Here is a 16,845-nt window from a genome sequence, read left to right as displayed (position 1 = left end):
ACACCAGCAGCTTCTCCTGAAGGTTGTTTTTCCTGAGAATTCTCAGGAAGTCTCTGCTGCGCCTTCTTGACCACTGCCATGGATCTTCAGAAATGTGTGTGCCCAGGAATCTGAAGGAAGGGACTTTTTCAACACAGTCCCCATTGATGTATAGTGGTGTGGGGACTGCTCCTTTCCGCCGGAAGTCTATAATGAGTTCTTTTGTTTTTGAGGAGTTTAGGTTGAGGTTATTTCCTGAACACCACTCAGTCAGTCCCTGAACTTCATCCCTGTAGGCGGTCTCATCTCCTCCAGAGATAAGTCCAACCACTGTCGGGTCATCCGCAAACCATACTATGGTGTTGGAGGAGTGGGTGGGGACACAGTCATAGGTGTACAGAGCATAGAGTAGCGGGCTAAGGTCCAGTGCTGAGTTTAAGGGTGGAGGAATGATGGAGACCCAATCTTACAGACTGGGTGCGGTCGGTCAGAAAATCTTTGATCCAGAGGCAGGGGGGTTGTGAAAGTCCCAAGTCTGTGAGTTTGGTCACCAGTCTGTGGGGGATGACTGTTAAAAGATGAGTTGAAGTCTACAAAGAGCATCCTCACATAGCTCCCCTGGTGCTCCAGGTGTTGAGTGCTGTGTGGAGAGCAGAAGTGATGGCGTCTTCTGTGGACCTGTTTGCTTTGTAGGCAGGTGGGTGGGAGGATGGCTCTGACGTGATGCAGAACCAGTCTCTCAAAACACTTCATTATGACCGGTGTGAGTGTGACCAGACGGAAGTCATTGAGGTCGCTGATGGTAGACTTTTTTGGCAGTGGAATGATGGTGGCAGACTTCAGACAAGGGGGGATGGTGGATTTGGACAGGGACAGGTTGAAGATTATTGTAAAGACCACAGTGGGCTGGTCTGGACATACCTTCAGCACCTTTCCTGTCACACCATCAGGACCAGCAGCTTTTCTGGGGTTCACTTCCCTGAGCACGTCTCACCTCATGCTCCTGCACAGTGAGGATGTGGTTGTGGGAGACTGGTGGAGGTCTTGTGTATGTCTCCGCTGCTTTGGCCTCATAGCGAGCAAAGAAACAGTCAAGTTCCTCTGCCAGTGAGGCGTCACTTTTAACTGTTGTGCCACTTCTTGTCTTGTGATTGGTGAGGTGCTGGATGCCCCTCCATACCTGCCGTCCTTGTTGTTGAAGTGATCCTCAATTTTCCTCTTGTAGGTGGTCTTAGCCTTGATACGAGGTAAAATAGTGTTAAATCTAGAAACACAAAGTTTTACCGTGGGCTACTTTGCCTTGTAACACCTTGCATGTATCCCTCCACCATTAATGGATTTTAAAAGCAGAATGTAGCCCAAAAGTTTGTCTCAAACGTTTCGTAAAACAGTGTGTCAGACGTCAAGCAGCGCATTTCTCATGTAACCGTTTTCTGTGAGGGAGCTTTTGGAGGTGGACATCTGGTTCCTATCACCACCACTGTGAACGATTCTGACTCAGGGAAGTTTCTCTAGAACAAAGCATTTCACACCAAACCATCTGAATGGCTTAGTTTACATCTTAACCGTCTAATTATGCAGGAATTCTTGAAAAGCTGGTGGAGTTTCCCTTTTAAACTGCTTTGCCATGGATTTTTCAGGGTTATTTTTTTGCTAGCTTTAGTCTAATGTTGCTGCTAGGAAGTTGAATATCTTATTGTAGTCGTGTAACAGTCTTAAAATCATCACTTCAACAGAGAGAAATGAGAGAAATGACTCGTAAAATGAGGAGAACAACAAGCTAAAGGCTAAAGTTAGCAATGTACCTAGCTACTACCCAGCTAACGTTAGCTGGCTAGCTACGTTACTTTAGTTTGGCTCATTTCTTCTGATTGAAAGTGTGAAAAACTTGACTTCAACATCCATTTGTGCTGAATAAAGATAGAATTACTGTTTTCTTGACTTTTTTGTGTCTGTTGAGGTAAAAGTTACACTAGAGCAGGTTTAGTTGTATTTATTAGCCTGTAGCTCAGTGGCTAGGCTAGCGGCTGTGTATCTGCGTAATGCATGCTGGGTATTGTAGTGAAAACATGAAGAAACAAAAAATATGAAAACAATATCCAATTGTAACATTTGTCAAACCAGGGCAATAATGCTGACATACAGGAAACCACATAATGCTAAAAATGAACGTTAGCGTTAGTCCAGAGTGCCTCAGTTTGTAACACTTCTTAGAATTCTTATTTTTGTAACAGCTGATTATTTTTGCCATGTTTTCATATTTTACTGCAGGTTACTAGATTTATTTTTTTAAGTAGAGCCTTATTTAGGATTTTATTCACGTTGCTTAGAGATACTGGATTTTTCATAGTAGCAAGCAGGAGCTGATCTTCGTCATGTTAAATGTAGCCTGTTTTATTTACTTATATACACCAATCAGGTATAACATTATGACCACTTCCTTGTTTCTATGCTCATAGTCCATTTTATCAGCTCCACTTACTGTAGCTGCACTTTGTAGTTCTACAGTTACAGACTGTAGTCCATCTGTTTCTCTGAAACCTTGTTAGCCTCGTTTTACCCTGTTCTTCAGTGGTCAGGACTCCCATGGACCCTCACAGAGCAGGTGCTATTTGGGTGGTGGATCATTCTCAGCACTGCAGTAACACTGTGGTGGTGGTGTGTTAGTGTGTGTTGTGCTGGTCTGAGTGGATCAGACACAGCAGTGCTGCTGAAGTTTTTAAACTGCTGCCTGTGGGCAGCGTCCTGTGAGCAGCGTCCTGTGACCACTGATGAAAGACTAGAGGATGACCAAGACAAACTACGGACTATGGACTGACAAGGTAGAGGCGTCTACTCCAGCAGCACTCCTGTGTCTGATCCACTCATACTAGCACAACACACACTAACACACCACCACCATGTCAGTGTTACTGCAGTACTGAGAATGGTCCACCACCCAAATAGTACCTGCTCTCTGAGGGTCCATGGGGGTCCTGACCACTGAAGAACAGGGTAAAACGAGCCTAACAAGGTTTCAGAGAAACAGATGGACTACAGTCTGTAACTGTAGAACTACAAAGTGCACCTATACAGTAAGTGGAGCTGATCAAATGGACAATGAGCGTAGAAACAAGGAGGTGCTCATAATGTTATGCCTGATGGGTGTTTAGTCAAGCAATGTCAGTCAACATTAAAAACCTTTAATAAAACCTTTCAAATTCATCACACAGTGTAAAAGAGCATCTGCATAAAGAATTCCACAAAACTGAGTTTTTTGTACCTCCATTCAACATCTAGTCATTCTTTATTATTCTCAATTATGTGAGTAACAAATTATTTACAATTGTCGCTTCACAGAAAACGTTTGGATAAAGAGGGAGTGAGAGAGAGAGAGAGACAGAGAGACATTTGCCCATATCTTGAGGTGAGAGGAAGCCCTCGGGAGTAGGAGGGCCGCTGGTTCATGCTGCTTTGGCTGTTCAGTAAACTTGTTTATCATCACAGAGATGGACTTGAGAGGGATTCACATGATGCAGCGAGACAGAGGAGAGGATTACCAGGCCAAGTGGTCATCAGCGCTGAAAGAAAAATGTCTCAGGTCAGTTCTCACATCTCCAGCCACAGTTTCATATAGAAACATCTCCATCTTGTGGAGGTTAACCAATAGCGTTTACGCAGGAGTCTCCACTTCTACTGAACATCTCAAAGGGGCTCTCTGGCCACAATAACAAATGAGACCATCGCTACATCTGTTGTAAACATGTCTACTCGCCTCCTGCGGTGGAGCCGCAGTAGTGCTAAGAGTGATTTTCCTGGATTAAGGACTGAACCCCCCTTCTGATGATGTAGCTTGAAGGTGGGAGGAGCTTTTTAATAAAGGGCGGATATATAAGACAGACTTTCTTCACTTTTGTATTTATAAGCCTCTAAATCAGTGGATTTCTTTACTGCTATGGGGGCCGGAGGAGGGGGCGTTCCCAATGGTTGCATTGTGTACTTGTGTTATGCATGCTGGGAATTGTAGTGGACTTTATTGGGTGACAACGCATACACATCATGAATTCTTTCAAACCTGAGGCTGAGGGATGCAATACTGAACTACAGAATGTTACATAGCATGAAAAATAACACTGGAGTCGAACCTGTAGAAGTGATTTCAGCTGTTTGGTGCACAACTGAAAGGTATCTTGTTTTTTTCTTAATATGTGAGTAAATAAGTTGTCTTAAATAGGTGCTCAAGATGACTAAATTACCCATTAATAACCCAACAGCACGTTAGTCAGTCGTGTAACTAGGATCTGCCAATCTGGGCTGCCAATCCTCCCACAATCATCTAATATTAACCTGAATGTTTACATTTGACTCCCTATTTAAGACATTAGAATTATAAATAATGAAGATCTGATGTTGCAGGTTGTGAAGGATTTGTTACCATGGTTACCAGGGATGAGCAGCATTATGAATATGAGGGCGTCAATTCTGCCTGTGTTCACAGAAGCAAACTGGTGAGATTTTAAGTTTAGAAATCAGATCTCTGTGTGAGTCATGGGTGTGAGTCTCTTTATGAGGGGGCTAATATAAATTTTATGGGGGTCTGGTCACCCTGGGCCCCAGTGAGGTTGCCCCCTCCAGTTGCTTACTCCACTGACATTAGCTTATGTGAACTAATTAGCTAGCAGGCTCTCAAATTAGAACAACTTTAGGTGTAGTAAGAAGCTTGTGATAAAGAATGTATTAGAAATTTAGCTAAGTTAATTAGCTATACAGCCGTTGGGCCCATGTCCCAAAATATTCAGCCTTTATCAGCTCTAGAAACTGACTATTAATGAAGGATAGTGGACGGCTAACACAAACAGTGCTTCAACAGATGAGCTATAGTCTCTAACTGTACACCATCTAGGTGGAGCTGCAAGAGATGGGTTTCCGATGAAGTGGCTGGTGTGTAGATTATTAAAGGCGAGACACGTCACTATTGTAGATGTTCTGCTGTCGCTCACCGTGGTCTTACGTCCTGTTCATCGTCACCAAATAGGAGCTCCGCCACCGCCACCTCAGGAGAGGATCTCTTTCCGTATCTGAGAGAGAATGATAGACTTTATTAAAAGCAGTTCAAAATCCTGATATTCTGCAATATTCTGCTTATAAACCAAACACAACGTGAAAAAGGCCCGTATACTTGCTCCTGTTGCTAGGCTACAGGTGAAAAAGGTGGAGTGATGCCTAAAGGGGACTTCTATCAATTTTTCAAAACTTTCCACATACTTCACTCATTAAGATGTGAACAAAGTCACTCAGAGCGGTTTGGCGTGACGTGAAATGAGCCATTCTTGAGAAATGAATCAGAATTGTTCACAGTGGTGGTGATAGGAGCCAGACGTCTACCTCCCTCACTACATGAAATGGTTATGAATTCACTGCCTGATATCTAAAACATTGTTTTATGACAATTTTGAGCTAAAACATTTTTGTAGTGGAGGGATACATGCAGGGTGTTGTGAGGAAAAATAGTCCCTAATGAAAACTTTTTGTTTTTCAGATCTTCTGCTATTTCACCATAATAAACATTACATATAAAACCCCAGAAGACACGTGTAGCTTTACTGGTCATGTTGGAAATAAATTAAATGGAAAATTCAGTATTTAATAGTCATTAAATTGGCTATATTTGTGTTGTAGTCATGGCGACCTCTGGTTCCTATCACCTCCACTAAAGAAATCTGAGCCTCTACAATCAACCATTTCACAACAAACCACTCTGAATGACTCTGTTTACATCTCAACAAGTCAACTATGCAGATATTTTGAAATGATTTTGGAATGACCCTTTAAAGGCTTTTAAGAAAGTGGTGATAGAGGTCGATTGTAGGCCGTTTAATCTGGTTTCTATTTCCACCAAACAGTGATGTTTTGAAGGATCTCATTGATTTTACTTACAAAAAAACCTCCAAGTCAAACCAACGCAAAGATCCATATGAATTGTTTTACTTACTTTTTAAATACGCTGACAGCTCTGTGTTTAACAGTGTGGGATAATAATAAACTATAAAGATCCACACAAATCCTCTGTGACCTTTCAGAATAACAAAGCCCTCAGGATTGCAGTGAATCTGTAATTAACTCAGAGCGTAACTGTGAGTGTTATTTTCTCCCGCAGTGTAAATAACAGGTTCATCTCTGTGGAAAGCTGACAGGTTAAACCCACTTAATAATAAACCCACTGCTTCACACCGTTCAGCAGGCAGAGTGAGCACACGGCGTGACCGCACTCAGGGCCGACTCTGGACGTTTGAGGGCCTTAAATGACATCCTGCTGTGGGGTCTCTCACTTTTCTCAGTCAGATTACTTTGCATATTTAACCAAAACACATAGACAGAGATTCTTGAAACCACTAAATATGCACATAAAACAAACAAATAAATAAATAAATAAGCAATCAGTGCAAATCAAATAATTACGGCATGTGTTTAAGTGGTAGCATGCTTTTTAAAATTTCAGTGACCTTGATTTTTTTTTGTAAGCATTCTGTTTCTGCAAATATAAAGAAAGGCATAAATTCTACTTAAAAATAACTGAGAACGCCGTAGAACATCAAGTATAAAATTAATATCCAGAAGGAAGTTCAAATAAAATTACTACCTACAATAAAGTGCTAATAAAATTTACACCCAGAACGAAGCTCTAATAAATAAATTTTCAGAATAAAGTTGTAATAAATTGAAAATCCGGAATCAATTAAAAAAAATTTTAATCCAGAAAAAGTTTTATTAAAGTAATTATCCAGGGTGAAATTCAAGTAAAAAATAACATCCAAAAAGAAGTTCTAATAAATTTAACATCCAGAAAGAAATTCTAGAAAAAATTCTAATAAAATTAATATCCAGAAAAAAGTTCTACTAAAGTTAATATCCAGAAAGAAATTCAAATAAAAATCTAAATAATATCCAGAATAAAGCTCTAATAAATAAATATTCAGAATTAAGTTGTAATAAAATTGATATCCAGAAAGAAGTTCTAATAAAGTTAATATCCAGAAAGATATTGTAATAAAATGAATATCCAGAATGAAGCTCTAATAAAGTTAATATCCAGAAACAGATTGTAATAAAATGAATATCCAGAAAGAAGGTCTAATAAAGTTAATATCCACAAAGAGACTGTAATAAAATTAATATCCAGAAATAAGTTCTAATAAAGTTAATATCCAGAAAGAAGTTCTAAAAAAGTTAATATCCAGAAAGATATTGTAATAAAATGAATATCCAGAATGATGCTCTAATAAAGTTAATATCCAGAAACAGATTGTAATAAAATGAATATCCAGAAAGAAGTTCTAATAAAGTTAATATCCACAAAGAGATTGTAATAAAATTAATATCCAGAAAGAAGTTCTAATAAAGTTAATATCCACAAAGAGATTGTAATAAAATTAATATCCAGAAAGAAGTTCTAATAAAGTTAATATCCACAAAGAGATTGTAATAAAATTAATATCCAGAAAGAAGTTCTAAAAAAGTTAATATCCAGAAAAAGATCCAGAATCCAAAAAGATATCCAGAATGAAGGTCTAATAAGATGAATATCCACGATATCTCACATTTCAAAAGTGGTGGTCAAATCTCAAACAAATGACCACAGATCTTTTTTTATTTAACTTTTTTGAAAATTGAAACATTGACAATATTTAATCAATGTTTCCATTTTTAAAAATGGTAAATTATATTATAATCATCTGAATACTTACATCTGCATTGTATAAGTAATTACCTTACATACAATGACAGTTAATAATATGATGAAGGAATTTTTAACTTATGAACGGTAGCATAACTTGTGCTTCCACCCACTGTCCCCCAACTTACAGAGTCTATATTTTGGTCAGGAACCAAAAGGAAAGTGATGGTTTGGTCTGGATGAAATGGGCTCAAGTTCAGGATCAGAAATCAAGAGTTTTATTCCAAACGATAAGCTTATCTTTAGTTATCATTGCCGATAATAAATCTATGGTGTAATTTTATATGAATGATTTCTCAGGAAAATGGAAAATTATTGTCATGTGTTTCTTTAAAGTAAAAAAAACACCCATCAGAAAAATTGAAATATCATTCACAACATAACTTTATAATTAATTATGTAATAACCTGGAATATCACAACATTAAAACATTAGTGCATTGTTATAAGAGCAATGATCCAATGGCATCTTACCATTGTTATTATAATGTAATATAATGACTGTCACAGTCAGATAAAGTGTGTTATTATGATTGTATATATTATTGTATGTATAGTTCATCCAGTTAGTGCACTTTTAAACCAATGAAAATGAAACAAATTAAATTGAATCGTGGTGAAATTTGGGATTGAATGATGAACCGAATCATTCCCAAAAGAATCTGAATCACACTGAATCAAGATTCACATCCCTGCGAATGAACGGAATGCAAACTGAAGGTGCAGCTGAAGGGCAGTATTGACTGACCTCTGCCGTGTGATGAGGTTGATGTAGTGCCGCAGGGCCGTGTGGTATTTGGCCATCTCCTCCGGACCCACGTCTCCTGCCGGAGGTTCAGGTTTGGGTGGATAAGCTTCAGCCAGGCTGCTCAGGCACACCAGGACACACAGCAGAAGAGCCAGGAGTGCCGTCCAGGATCGCATTGAGCTGGCCATCTGAGGGGTCAAGCAGTTAAAATCCTTTAACAACCTCCGTTTAAAAAACACTATATAAAGCTATGTGCATCGCTTACATGAAGAAAGAGAGGAGTCTGAGAAATGCAATCTGGGAATGTATCACAAGAAATTAATTACAGTTATTATACAGTTATTAATGTTTTCAGGCTCTTAAACTGACAGTGCACTGAATACAACATAGTACACTCTTAAAAAGATGGTTCTTCAAGGGTTCTTAAGTAAATAGAATGGCTGTTATCAGAAAGACAAGATTCTCAGATTGATGGGGAACAGTACACTGTTAAAAATATGGTTCTTCTAGGGTTCTTAAGTAAATAGAATGGCTGTTATCAGAAAGACAAGATTCTCAGATTGATGGGGAACAGTACACTGTTAAAAATATGGTCCTTCTAGGGTTCTTAAGTAAATAGAATGGCTGTTATCAGAAAGACAAGATTCTCAGATTGATGGGGAACAGCACACTGTTAAAAATATGGTTCTTCTAGGGTTCTTAAGTAAATAGAATGGCTGTTATCAGAAACACAAGATTCTCAGATTGATGGGGAACAGTACACTCTTAAAAATATGGTTCTTCTAGGGTTCTTAAGTAAATAGAATGGCTGTTATCAGAAATACAAGATTCTCAGATTGATGGGGAACAGCACACTCTTAAAAAGATGGTTCTTCTAGGGTTCTTAAGTAAATAGAATGGCTGTTATCAGAAACACAAGATTCTCAGATTGATGGGGAACAGTACACTCTTAAAAATATGGTTCTTCTAGGGTTCTTAGGTAAATAGAATGGCTGTTATCAGAAATACAAGATTCTCAGATTGATGGGGAACAGCACACTCTTAAAAAGATGGTTCTTCTAGGGTTCTTAAGTAAATAGAATGGCTGTTATCAGAAACACAAGATTCTCAGATTGATGGGGAACAGCACACTGTTAAAAATATGGTTCTTCTAGGGTTCTTAAGCAAATAGAATGGCTGTTTTCAGAAACACAAGATTCTCAGATTGATGGGGAACAGCACACTCTTAAAAAGATGGTTCTTCTAGGGTTCTTAAGTAAATAGAATGGCTGTTATCAGAAACACAAGATTCTCAGATTGATGGGGAACAGTACACTGTTAAAAATATGGTTCTTCTAGGGTTCTTAAGTAAATACAATGGCTGTTATCAGAAACACAAGATTCTCAGATTGATGGGGAACAGCACACTGTTAAAAATATGGTTCTTCTAGGGTTCTTAAGCAAATAGAATGGCTGTTTTCAGAAACACAAGATTCTCAGATTGATGGGGAACAGCACACTCTTAAAAAGATGGTTCTTCTAGGGTTCTTAAGTAAATAGAATGGCTGTTATCAGAAACACAAGATTCTCAGATTGATGGGGAACAGTACACTCTTAAAAATATGGTTCTTCTATGGTTCTTAAGTAAATAGAATGGCTGTTATCAGAAATACAAGATTCTCAGATTGATGGGGAACAGTACACTGTTAAAAATATGGTTCTTCTAGGGTTCTTAAGTAAATAGAATGGCTGTCATCAGAAACACAAGATTCTCAGATTGATGGGGAACAGCACACTCTTAAAAAGATGGTTCTTCAAGGGTTCTTAAGTAAATAGAATGGCTGTTATCAGAAACACAAGATTCTCAGATTGATGGGGAACAGTACACTCTTAAAAAGAAGGTTCCTCAAGGGTTCTTTAGTAAATAGAATGGCTGTTATCAGAATCACAGGATTCTCAGATTGATGGGTAACAGCACACTCTTAAAAAGATGGTTCTTCAAGGGTTCTTAAGTAAATAGAATGGCTGTCATCAGAAACACAAGATTCTCAGATTGATGGGAAACAGCACACTCTTAAAAAGAAGGTTCCTCAAGGGTTCTTTAGTAAACAGAATGGCTGTTATCAGAAACACAAGATTCTCAGATTGATGGGGAACAGTACACTCTTAAAAAGAAGGTTCTTCAAGGGTTCTTTAGTAAGAGAATGGTTGTTTTCAGATTGATGGATAATGTCATACAATGTCAAACTTGTACCAATAGAAGAACCCTTTTTGTTGCTACATAGAACTGTTTTCAAAAAACCATATACAACATGTTCTCCATCAGTCTGAAGAACCATTTTATCTTGCAAATAACGATTTAAGCATTGGATGGTTCTATATAGAACTCATGGTTCTGAATAAGTCCCTTGAAGAACCATTTTACTGTACTGTTACTGAATAATTCACAGTAGTTTAACAAATAATTAATTGTATTTAATGAATAGGTTTAGGAATATATATATATATATATATATATATATATATATATATATATAGTTTGGCTCAGTTTTTGGTCCCGGGTTTTGTAATTGTTGGTTTGATACTACAGTCTTAAATATACACATTCTTTGCATGATGCCATAGTAGAACCACTTTTGGTTCCCTAAAGAATCCCTGAAGAACCATCTCACTCTACAGTTTATAGTAGTTATTGATTATTTGATTAATACTTAGTACATACAGAACAATGCGTAGTAGTTACTGAATAATTCATAGTAGTTTAATGAATAATTAATTGTATATAGTGAATAAATGATAGTAGATAATATTAAGAGTGTAGCACCGGTGCGAGTGAGGGCTTCAAGTTTGGATCAGTCTTTGGTCCTGGATTTTGTACTCATTGGTAGGTTTGATACTACGGTATTAAATATACACGGTCTTGGCATAATTCTCTCTCTAGAGAGAACAATTTTTCTGAATAAGAATGAACTGTTCTAAAGTATCAGGTAAAGTTTCTTGGAAGAAAGTATCTTTTAAAACTTCTCCACACTCACAAATTTCTTTTAAAACATGCATCCTTTGGGAACCAAAAGTGGTTCTTCCAAAAGTGGCATTACTTTTTAAATGTGTGGGTAGGCTATCAGTTATATCAACAGTTCTGATAATGATCAGGCGTCTACAGAGCCAGAAAGGTTCTAGAGGGTTCCAGAAGACCAATGTAAATGCTCATGCAATTCAGTTTAGTAAAACAGGTAAAATTGAAATGCTAGTTGCGTTAACTGAGCTGCTCGTGGTCCTGAAAAGATCATCACGGCGCTGTCCGTGGTCCTGAACGGCTCAGTTCGCCTCTCCACTCAACTGATCTTTTCCAGATCAACACTTCATGATGCAGATTTGCAGATTACCATTGAGATCTTGCACAAATTTCCCCTGAGTATTAGTTACCTCTAAATTCAATTACTCGAGAACCTTCATGAACCACAGCAGAAAGGAAAGATGGTCACTTACTGTGTAATTGGCTTGCTGGCTTGTAGGATGATGAAGATGTTGCTGCTGGCAGTCGGTCTCAGGTCCTCACCCACCGCTCTCCGGCTTTTATACCGCTGCGACCCTGGGGAGGGACGGAAACGATGAGGGAGAGAAGTCAACACCCCACCCACCCCTGCGCCAGCTTTCTCCCCTTTTACAACCACCCTGCTGAACTCATGACTCACCGGGAAAACAGACGCACAAATATGGACCTCAGCGGAGATTATTAGACGTTCAGAAGTCAAGTGCAAATGTGAAAAATCTGATAATAGCTGCTGAGACCTTTCCACTTCAGATACATCAAGACAACACCGAGTTCCTCGTGGCTGTTTTTAGAGGGTCAGAATGACCAGCTCTGCTAATGTCAGCCGTTCTGAGAAGATGGAAAATTGACATAGAATGACCTTAGTTATGTAAAAGGAAATTTCCTTTTCCATTTTCAAAACTTTAAAAACTTTCTATACTGGTTTAAGCCATTTGTGAGCCATGAAACACATTATTATTGCTTCTGCAGTGCGTTTATAGGCTACAGCAGATGCAGTATTTCCACACAAAACACACCGTACTGTACAGATATCCAGAGATCCAGACACCGTAGTTCATTTATTTCATCTCCAGTCTAAACATCAAAGAACACATAAAAAGCATTAGTTATTAATTTTTCAGATTCCATTTTACTGAGCAGATTAGATACAAGGTAAACCACTTGCATAAGAAGGGAGAAAGTAAGAAAATGAATCCAAGTGTAAAGAAACAAAAAACAAAAACAGAAAAAAAAAATTCAGGAAATTTCTACAGGGCTATTGTGCCACACCTACAAAGTTCAGTCTTACAAGTTGCTCTCTCCTTCCCACCATCCAAGTCATCCCAAATACATTCAGTGGTGTTGAAGTCTGGACTCGGGGGTGGTCAGTCCATCGTTCAGCTTCTTTGTTTGATGTGTCTGTCTCCTTTTCTTCTTGAACAGCTACACATCCTTTCAGACCCACAGCGCTGAGTGGTCCTCTCACAGTGGAAGGATGGACAGAAACACCTGTGGATGTTTTCAGATCTGAAGCAGATTGATTTTCTCCTCTCTTTCAAAGAGGAAAGCTTTAAGTGCTGTTTCTCTGATAGGGGGCAGTTTTGGGGTCTACCAGGTCTTCCAGGTGGTTGTTAGAAGGCCCATTTTCTCTGTAGCCTTTAATGAGTTTTTGAACTTCAGTTTTAGAAACTCATTTATTTTACTGTAACTTTTTTCTTCCTTAAGCAAGTGGATTATCTTGTTCTAATCTCATCAGAAAGATCTGAAAAATGAATAAATTGTTCTTAATGAATGTTTTGACTGGAAATCAAATAAACAATGGTGGTCTCTGAGTTTTGCATAGTACTGTATAAGGCACAGCAGGGACAGTGTTGGTGGTCTACCAGGTCTTCCAGGTGGTTGTTAGGAGTCCCAGAAACAATTTTTATATCCTGAGTGTTTACAGATATATTATACTTAAAAAACATGTTGGGGTTACAATTTATTTATATTTTTAAATAAAACAATACGTTATTTTAACTATTAAACCTTCAGCCTCAATTTAGCAATATTGGTTTTAAAATCAACCATACAGAATTCCAAGCACCACACAACAATTATTTGAAAAAAAAAACACATTTTTATGAAATTATAACTGCAATAATCTGTACACGACTATGGAATATATGAATTAAACGACAAAGAAAACAAATGGCAAATGAATATTATAAATTATATCAGGAAAGTTCCCCAGAAGTCGTGTCACTGGTGTTATTGCATAACAAAAATCTCTTATTTCGAAATAAAAGTCACACTGATGACATCACTCGACTTCCTTTGACCTGTTTTCTTAAGATCTGTGAAGAAAAGCACATGTGGAGTCCACTGGGCCTTTCAGTTCTCAGAGATTTTCTCATTTAGCTCATGATTTCATATGAAGCTTTTAGCTGAAGTCACTGGTGCGACCGACTTTATTCTGAGGTAATTGTGAAAATACAGAATACAAATGGAATAAATTACTTAAAATATTTTTGTGGAGATTCCATGACTGACAACATGTGGTTTGATGCTCTGTAACAGCCATTTTATGAAATGCATTTTTCATTTAACAAGTCACTGGTGTTACCTTTCGTACGTGTAACACTAATGAGGATTGATAAGACCAGTGACAGAGATAGAAAAGTGGACATTTCTGTAGAATGGGTCTATGTAATATATAATATATATATATACATACATACATACATACACACACACACACACACACACACACACTGAATGAATGAATCTGAATGAATGAAATTTTCTCATTGAATACTTTGTTCTGTACAAAGTTGAATGTGCTGACAACAAAATCACACAAAAATCAATGGAAATCAAATTTATTAACCAATGGAGGCCTGGATTTGGAGTCACACACAAAATTAAAGTGGGAAAACACACGACAGGCTGATCCAACTTTGATGTAATGTCCTTAAAACAAGTCAAAATGAGGCTCACTATTATGTGTGGCCTCCATGTGCCTGTATGACCTCCCTACAATGCCTGGGCATGCTCCTGATGAGGTGGCGAGGTGGTGGATGGTCTCCTGAGGGATCTCCTCCCAGACTTGGAAAGCATCCACCAACTCCTGGACAGTCTGTTGGTGGATGGAGCGAGACATGATGTCCCAGATGTGCTCAATCGGATTCAGGTCTGGGGAACGGGCGGGCCAGTCCATAGCTTCAATGCCTTCATCTTGCAGGAACTGCTGACACACTCCAGCCACATGAGGTCTAGCATTGTCCTGCATTAGGAGAAACCCAGGGCCAACTGCACCAGCATACGGTCTCACAAGGGGTCTGAGGATCTCATCTTGCACAAAGGCGGAGGTAGCGGTCCTGCTGCTGGGTTGTTGTGTGGGTCGTAGAGTCCGGCTCATGCTACCACGAGTGTGAAAGCACCACCAACATTCAAAAGTGACCAAAACATCAGCCAGAAAGCAAAGGTACTGAGAAGTGGTCTGTGGTCCCCACCTGCAGAACCACTCCTTTATTGAGTGTGTCTTGCTAATCGCCAATGATTTCCACCTGTTGTCTATTCCATTTGCATGTGAAATTGATTGTCAATCAATGTTGCTTTCTAAGTGGACAGTTTGATTTCACAGAAGTTTGATTTACTTGGAGTTATATTGTGTTGTTTAAGTGTTCCCTTTATTTTTTTGAGCAGTGTATATACACATATATATATACATATATACAAAAAGTTGGGACAGGGACATGTTACACTCTGTTTCATGGATGGCTGGATGGATGGATGGATGGATGGATGGATACCTGATATCCTCTTACTTTCCTTACTACATAACTTTCATATTACTTCTACTGTGCTATTGTTCATGTTTTGTTGCCTTTTATTACTATTTTTACTCCTTGACTGTTACCATTTATCCCTGGTCAGTTGGCCAGCAGTGCCAGGGATAAGTGGTGATGGTCACGGAGTTGCACCACAGGAAAACATGGTTCTTTTCCAGGCTGTCTTATGCTCTACCTCAAATGGTCTCCTGGAAAGGTGACTACAACTGAATCACTCTTAATTACTGTAAAACGTTGGTGGAAACTTACTTTAACCATGTACTTTAACCATGGTTCTCAATCCAGTCTTCAGTTTGAGCGCTACTGCCTTACAAAACCTTTTAATGGATGGGCCTTTAGGGTGATGAGATATGTTAATGTGAAGAACCTTTTTAAAGAACCTCCACATTAAAAATGTGTTCACATTATATGACCTTATATTATATATATATATACATATATATATATATATATATATATATATATATATATATATATATATATATATATATTATATATAATCTTTTGAACTGAATATCAGTCCGTAATATTAAAGCACACAAGTAAAAGGTTATCATTTAAAACCTTAAATGATTTTGTCCCATTTTTATGTAACTTCGAATGCTAATCTTGCTGGACATCCTGCGTCATCCATCTATTACACTCGGCTCTTCCCAAACCAATAATTCACTCTTGTCTACATAGACTGTCATGTTCATCTCTCCAGAAAGACCACAGTGATGGCGCCAGCACTGTTGACAGCGGCTCCCTGGCTCCAGTTTAAAAAAACTGGTTAACGTACTGGACCCTGGGACGGTGCCTGAATGACTGCTTCTAGTCCATCAGGTAGTGCAAACACCATAGAATCCAAATGCGCATAAGTTGCTTAGTTGTAATATTATACAGTACATTCCTGATTCCAAAAAAACAGAATGCAATGACGTTCAAATCATTTAAACTTTATATTTAATTGAAAATACTACAAAGACAAAATGTCAAATGTTGAAATGTTGTTTTTTTAAAAAAAAATATGCTGATTTTGAATTTGATGCAACACATTTCAAAAAGTTGGGAGGAGGGCGTGTTTACCGCTGTGTTTCATCACTTCTTTTAACAACACTCTGTAAGCATTTGGGAACTGAGGAGACACTGCTGTAGTTTTGAAAGTGAAATGTTTTCAGCTGCTCAACAGTTCAGGGTCTCCTTTGTCACATTTTTAGTTGTATAATACACCAAATGTTTTCAGTGGGTGACAGATCTGGACTGTAGGCAGGTCAGTTCAGCACCCAGACTCATTGACTACAGAGCCACGCTGATGTAATACATGCAGGAAGTGGTTTGGCATTGTCTTGCTGAAATAATCAAGGCCTTCCCTGAAAAAGACGTCATCTGGATGGCAGCATATGTCGCTCCAAATCCTGCATATATCGTTAATATAACATTAATGGTGCCTTCACAGATGTGCAGATCACCCATGCCCTGTGCACTAATGCACCCACATACCATCACGGATGCTGGCTTTTGAACTGCGCGCTGACAACAAGCCGGATGGTCCCTCTCTTTAGCCTGAGGATACAGTG

At 38.5% G+C, this 16,845-nt stretch overlaps 1 protein-coding gene across 1 annotated transcript; it reads right to left on the bottom strand.

Moving 5' to 3' along the window:
- Positions 1-3,238: 3,238 nt before the first annotated feature.
- On the bottom strand, positions 3,239-11,995 carry pyyb (peptide YYb). Its single transcript, XM_017682061.2, has 4 exons — positions 11,909-11,995; positions 8,441-8,628; positions 4,959-5,036; positions 3,239-3,539 (listed from the first exon to the last, which is right to left on the bottom strand). The coding sequence occupies exons 2-4, from the start codon at positions 8,626-8,628 to the stop codon at positions 3,515-3,517; spliced, it is 291 nt and encodes a 96-aa protein (XP_017537550.1). The 5' UTR covers positions 11,909-11,995; the 3' UTR covers positions 3,239-3,514.
- Positions 11,996-16,845: the final 4,850 nt, after the last annotated feature.

Source organism: Pygocentrus nattereri, chromosome 13, assembly GCF_015220715.1.
Source record: "Pygocentrus nattereri isolate fPygNat1 chromosome 13, fPygNat1.pri, whole genome shotgun sequence".
NCBI classification, from domain to species: domain Eukaryota; kingdom Metazoa; phylum Chordata; class Actinopteri; order Characiformes; family Serrasalmidae; genus Pygocentrus; species Pygocentrus nattereri.
Note: the sequence above shows the minus strand (reverse complement) of the source record. Positions and strands in the feature narration are given on the sequence as shown.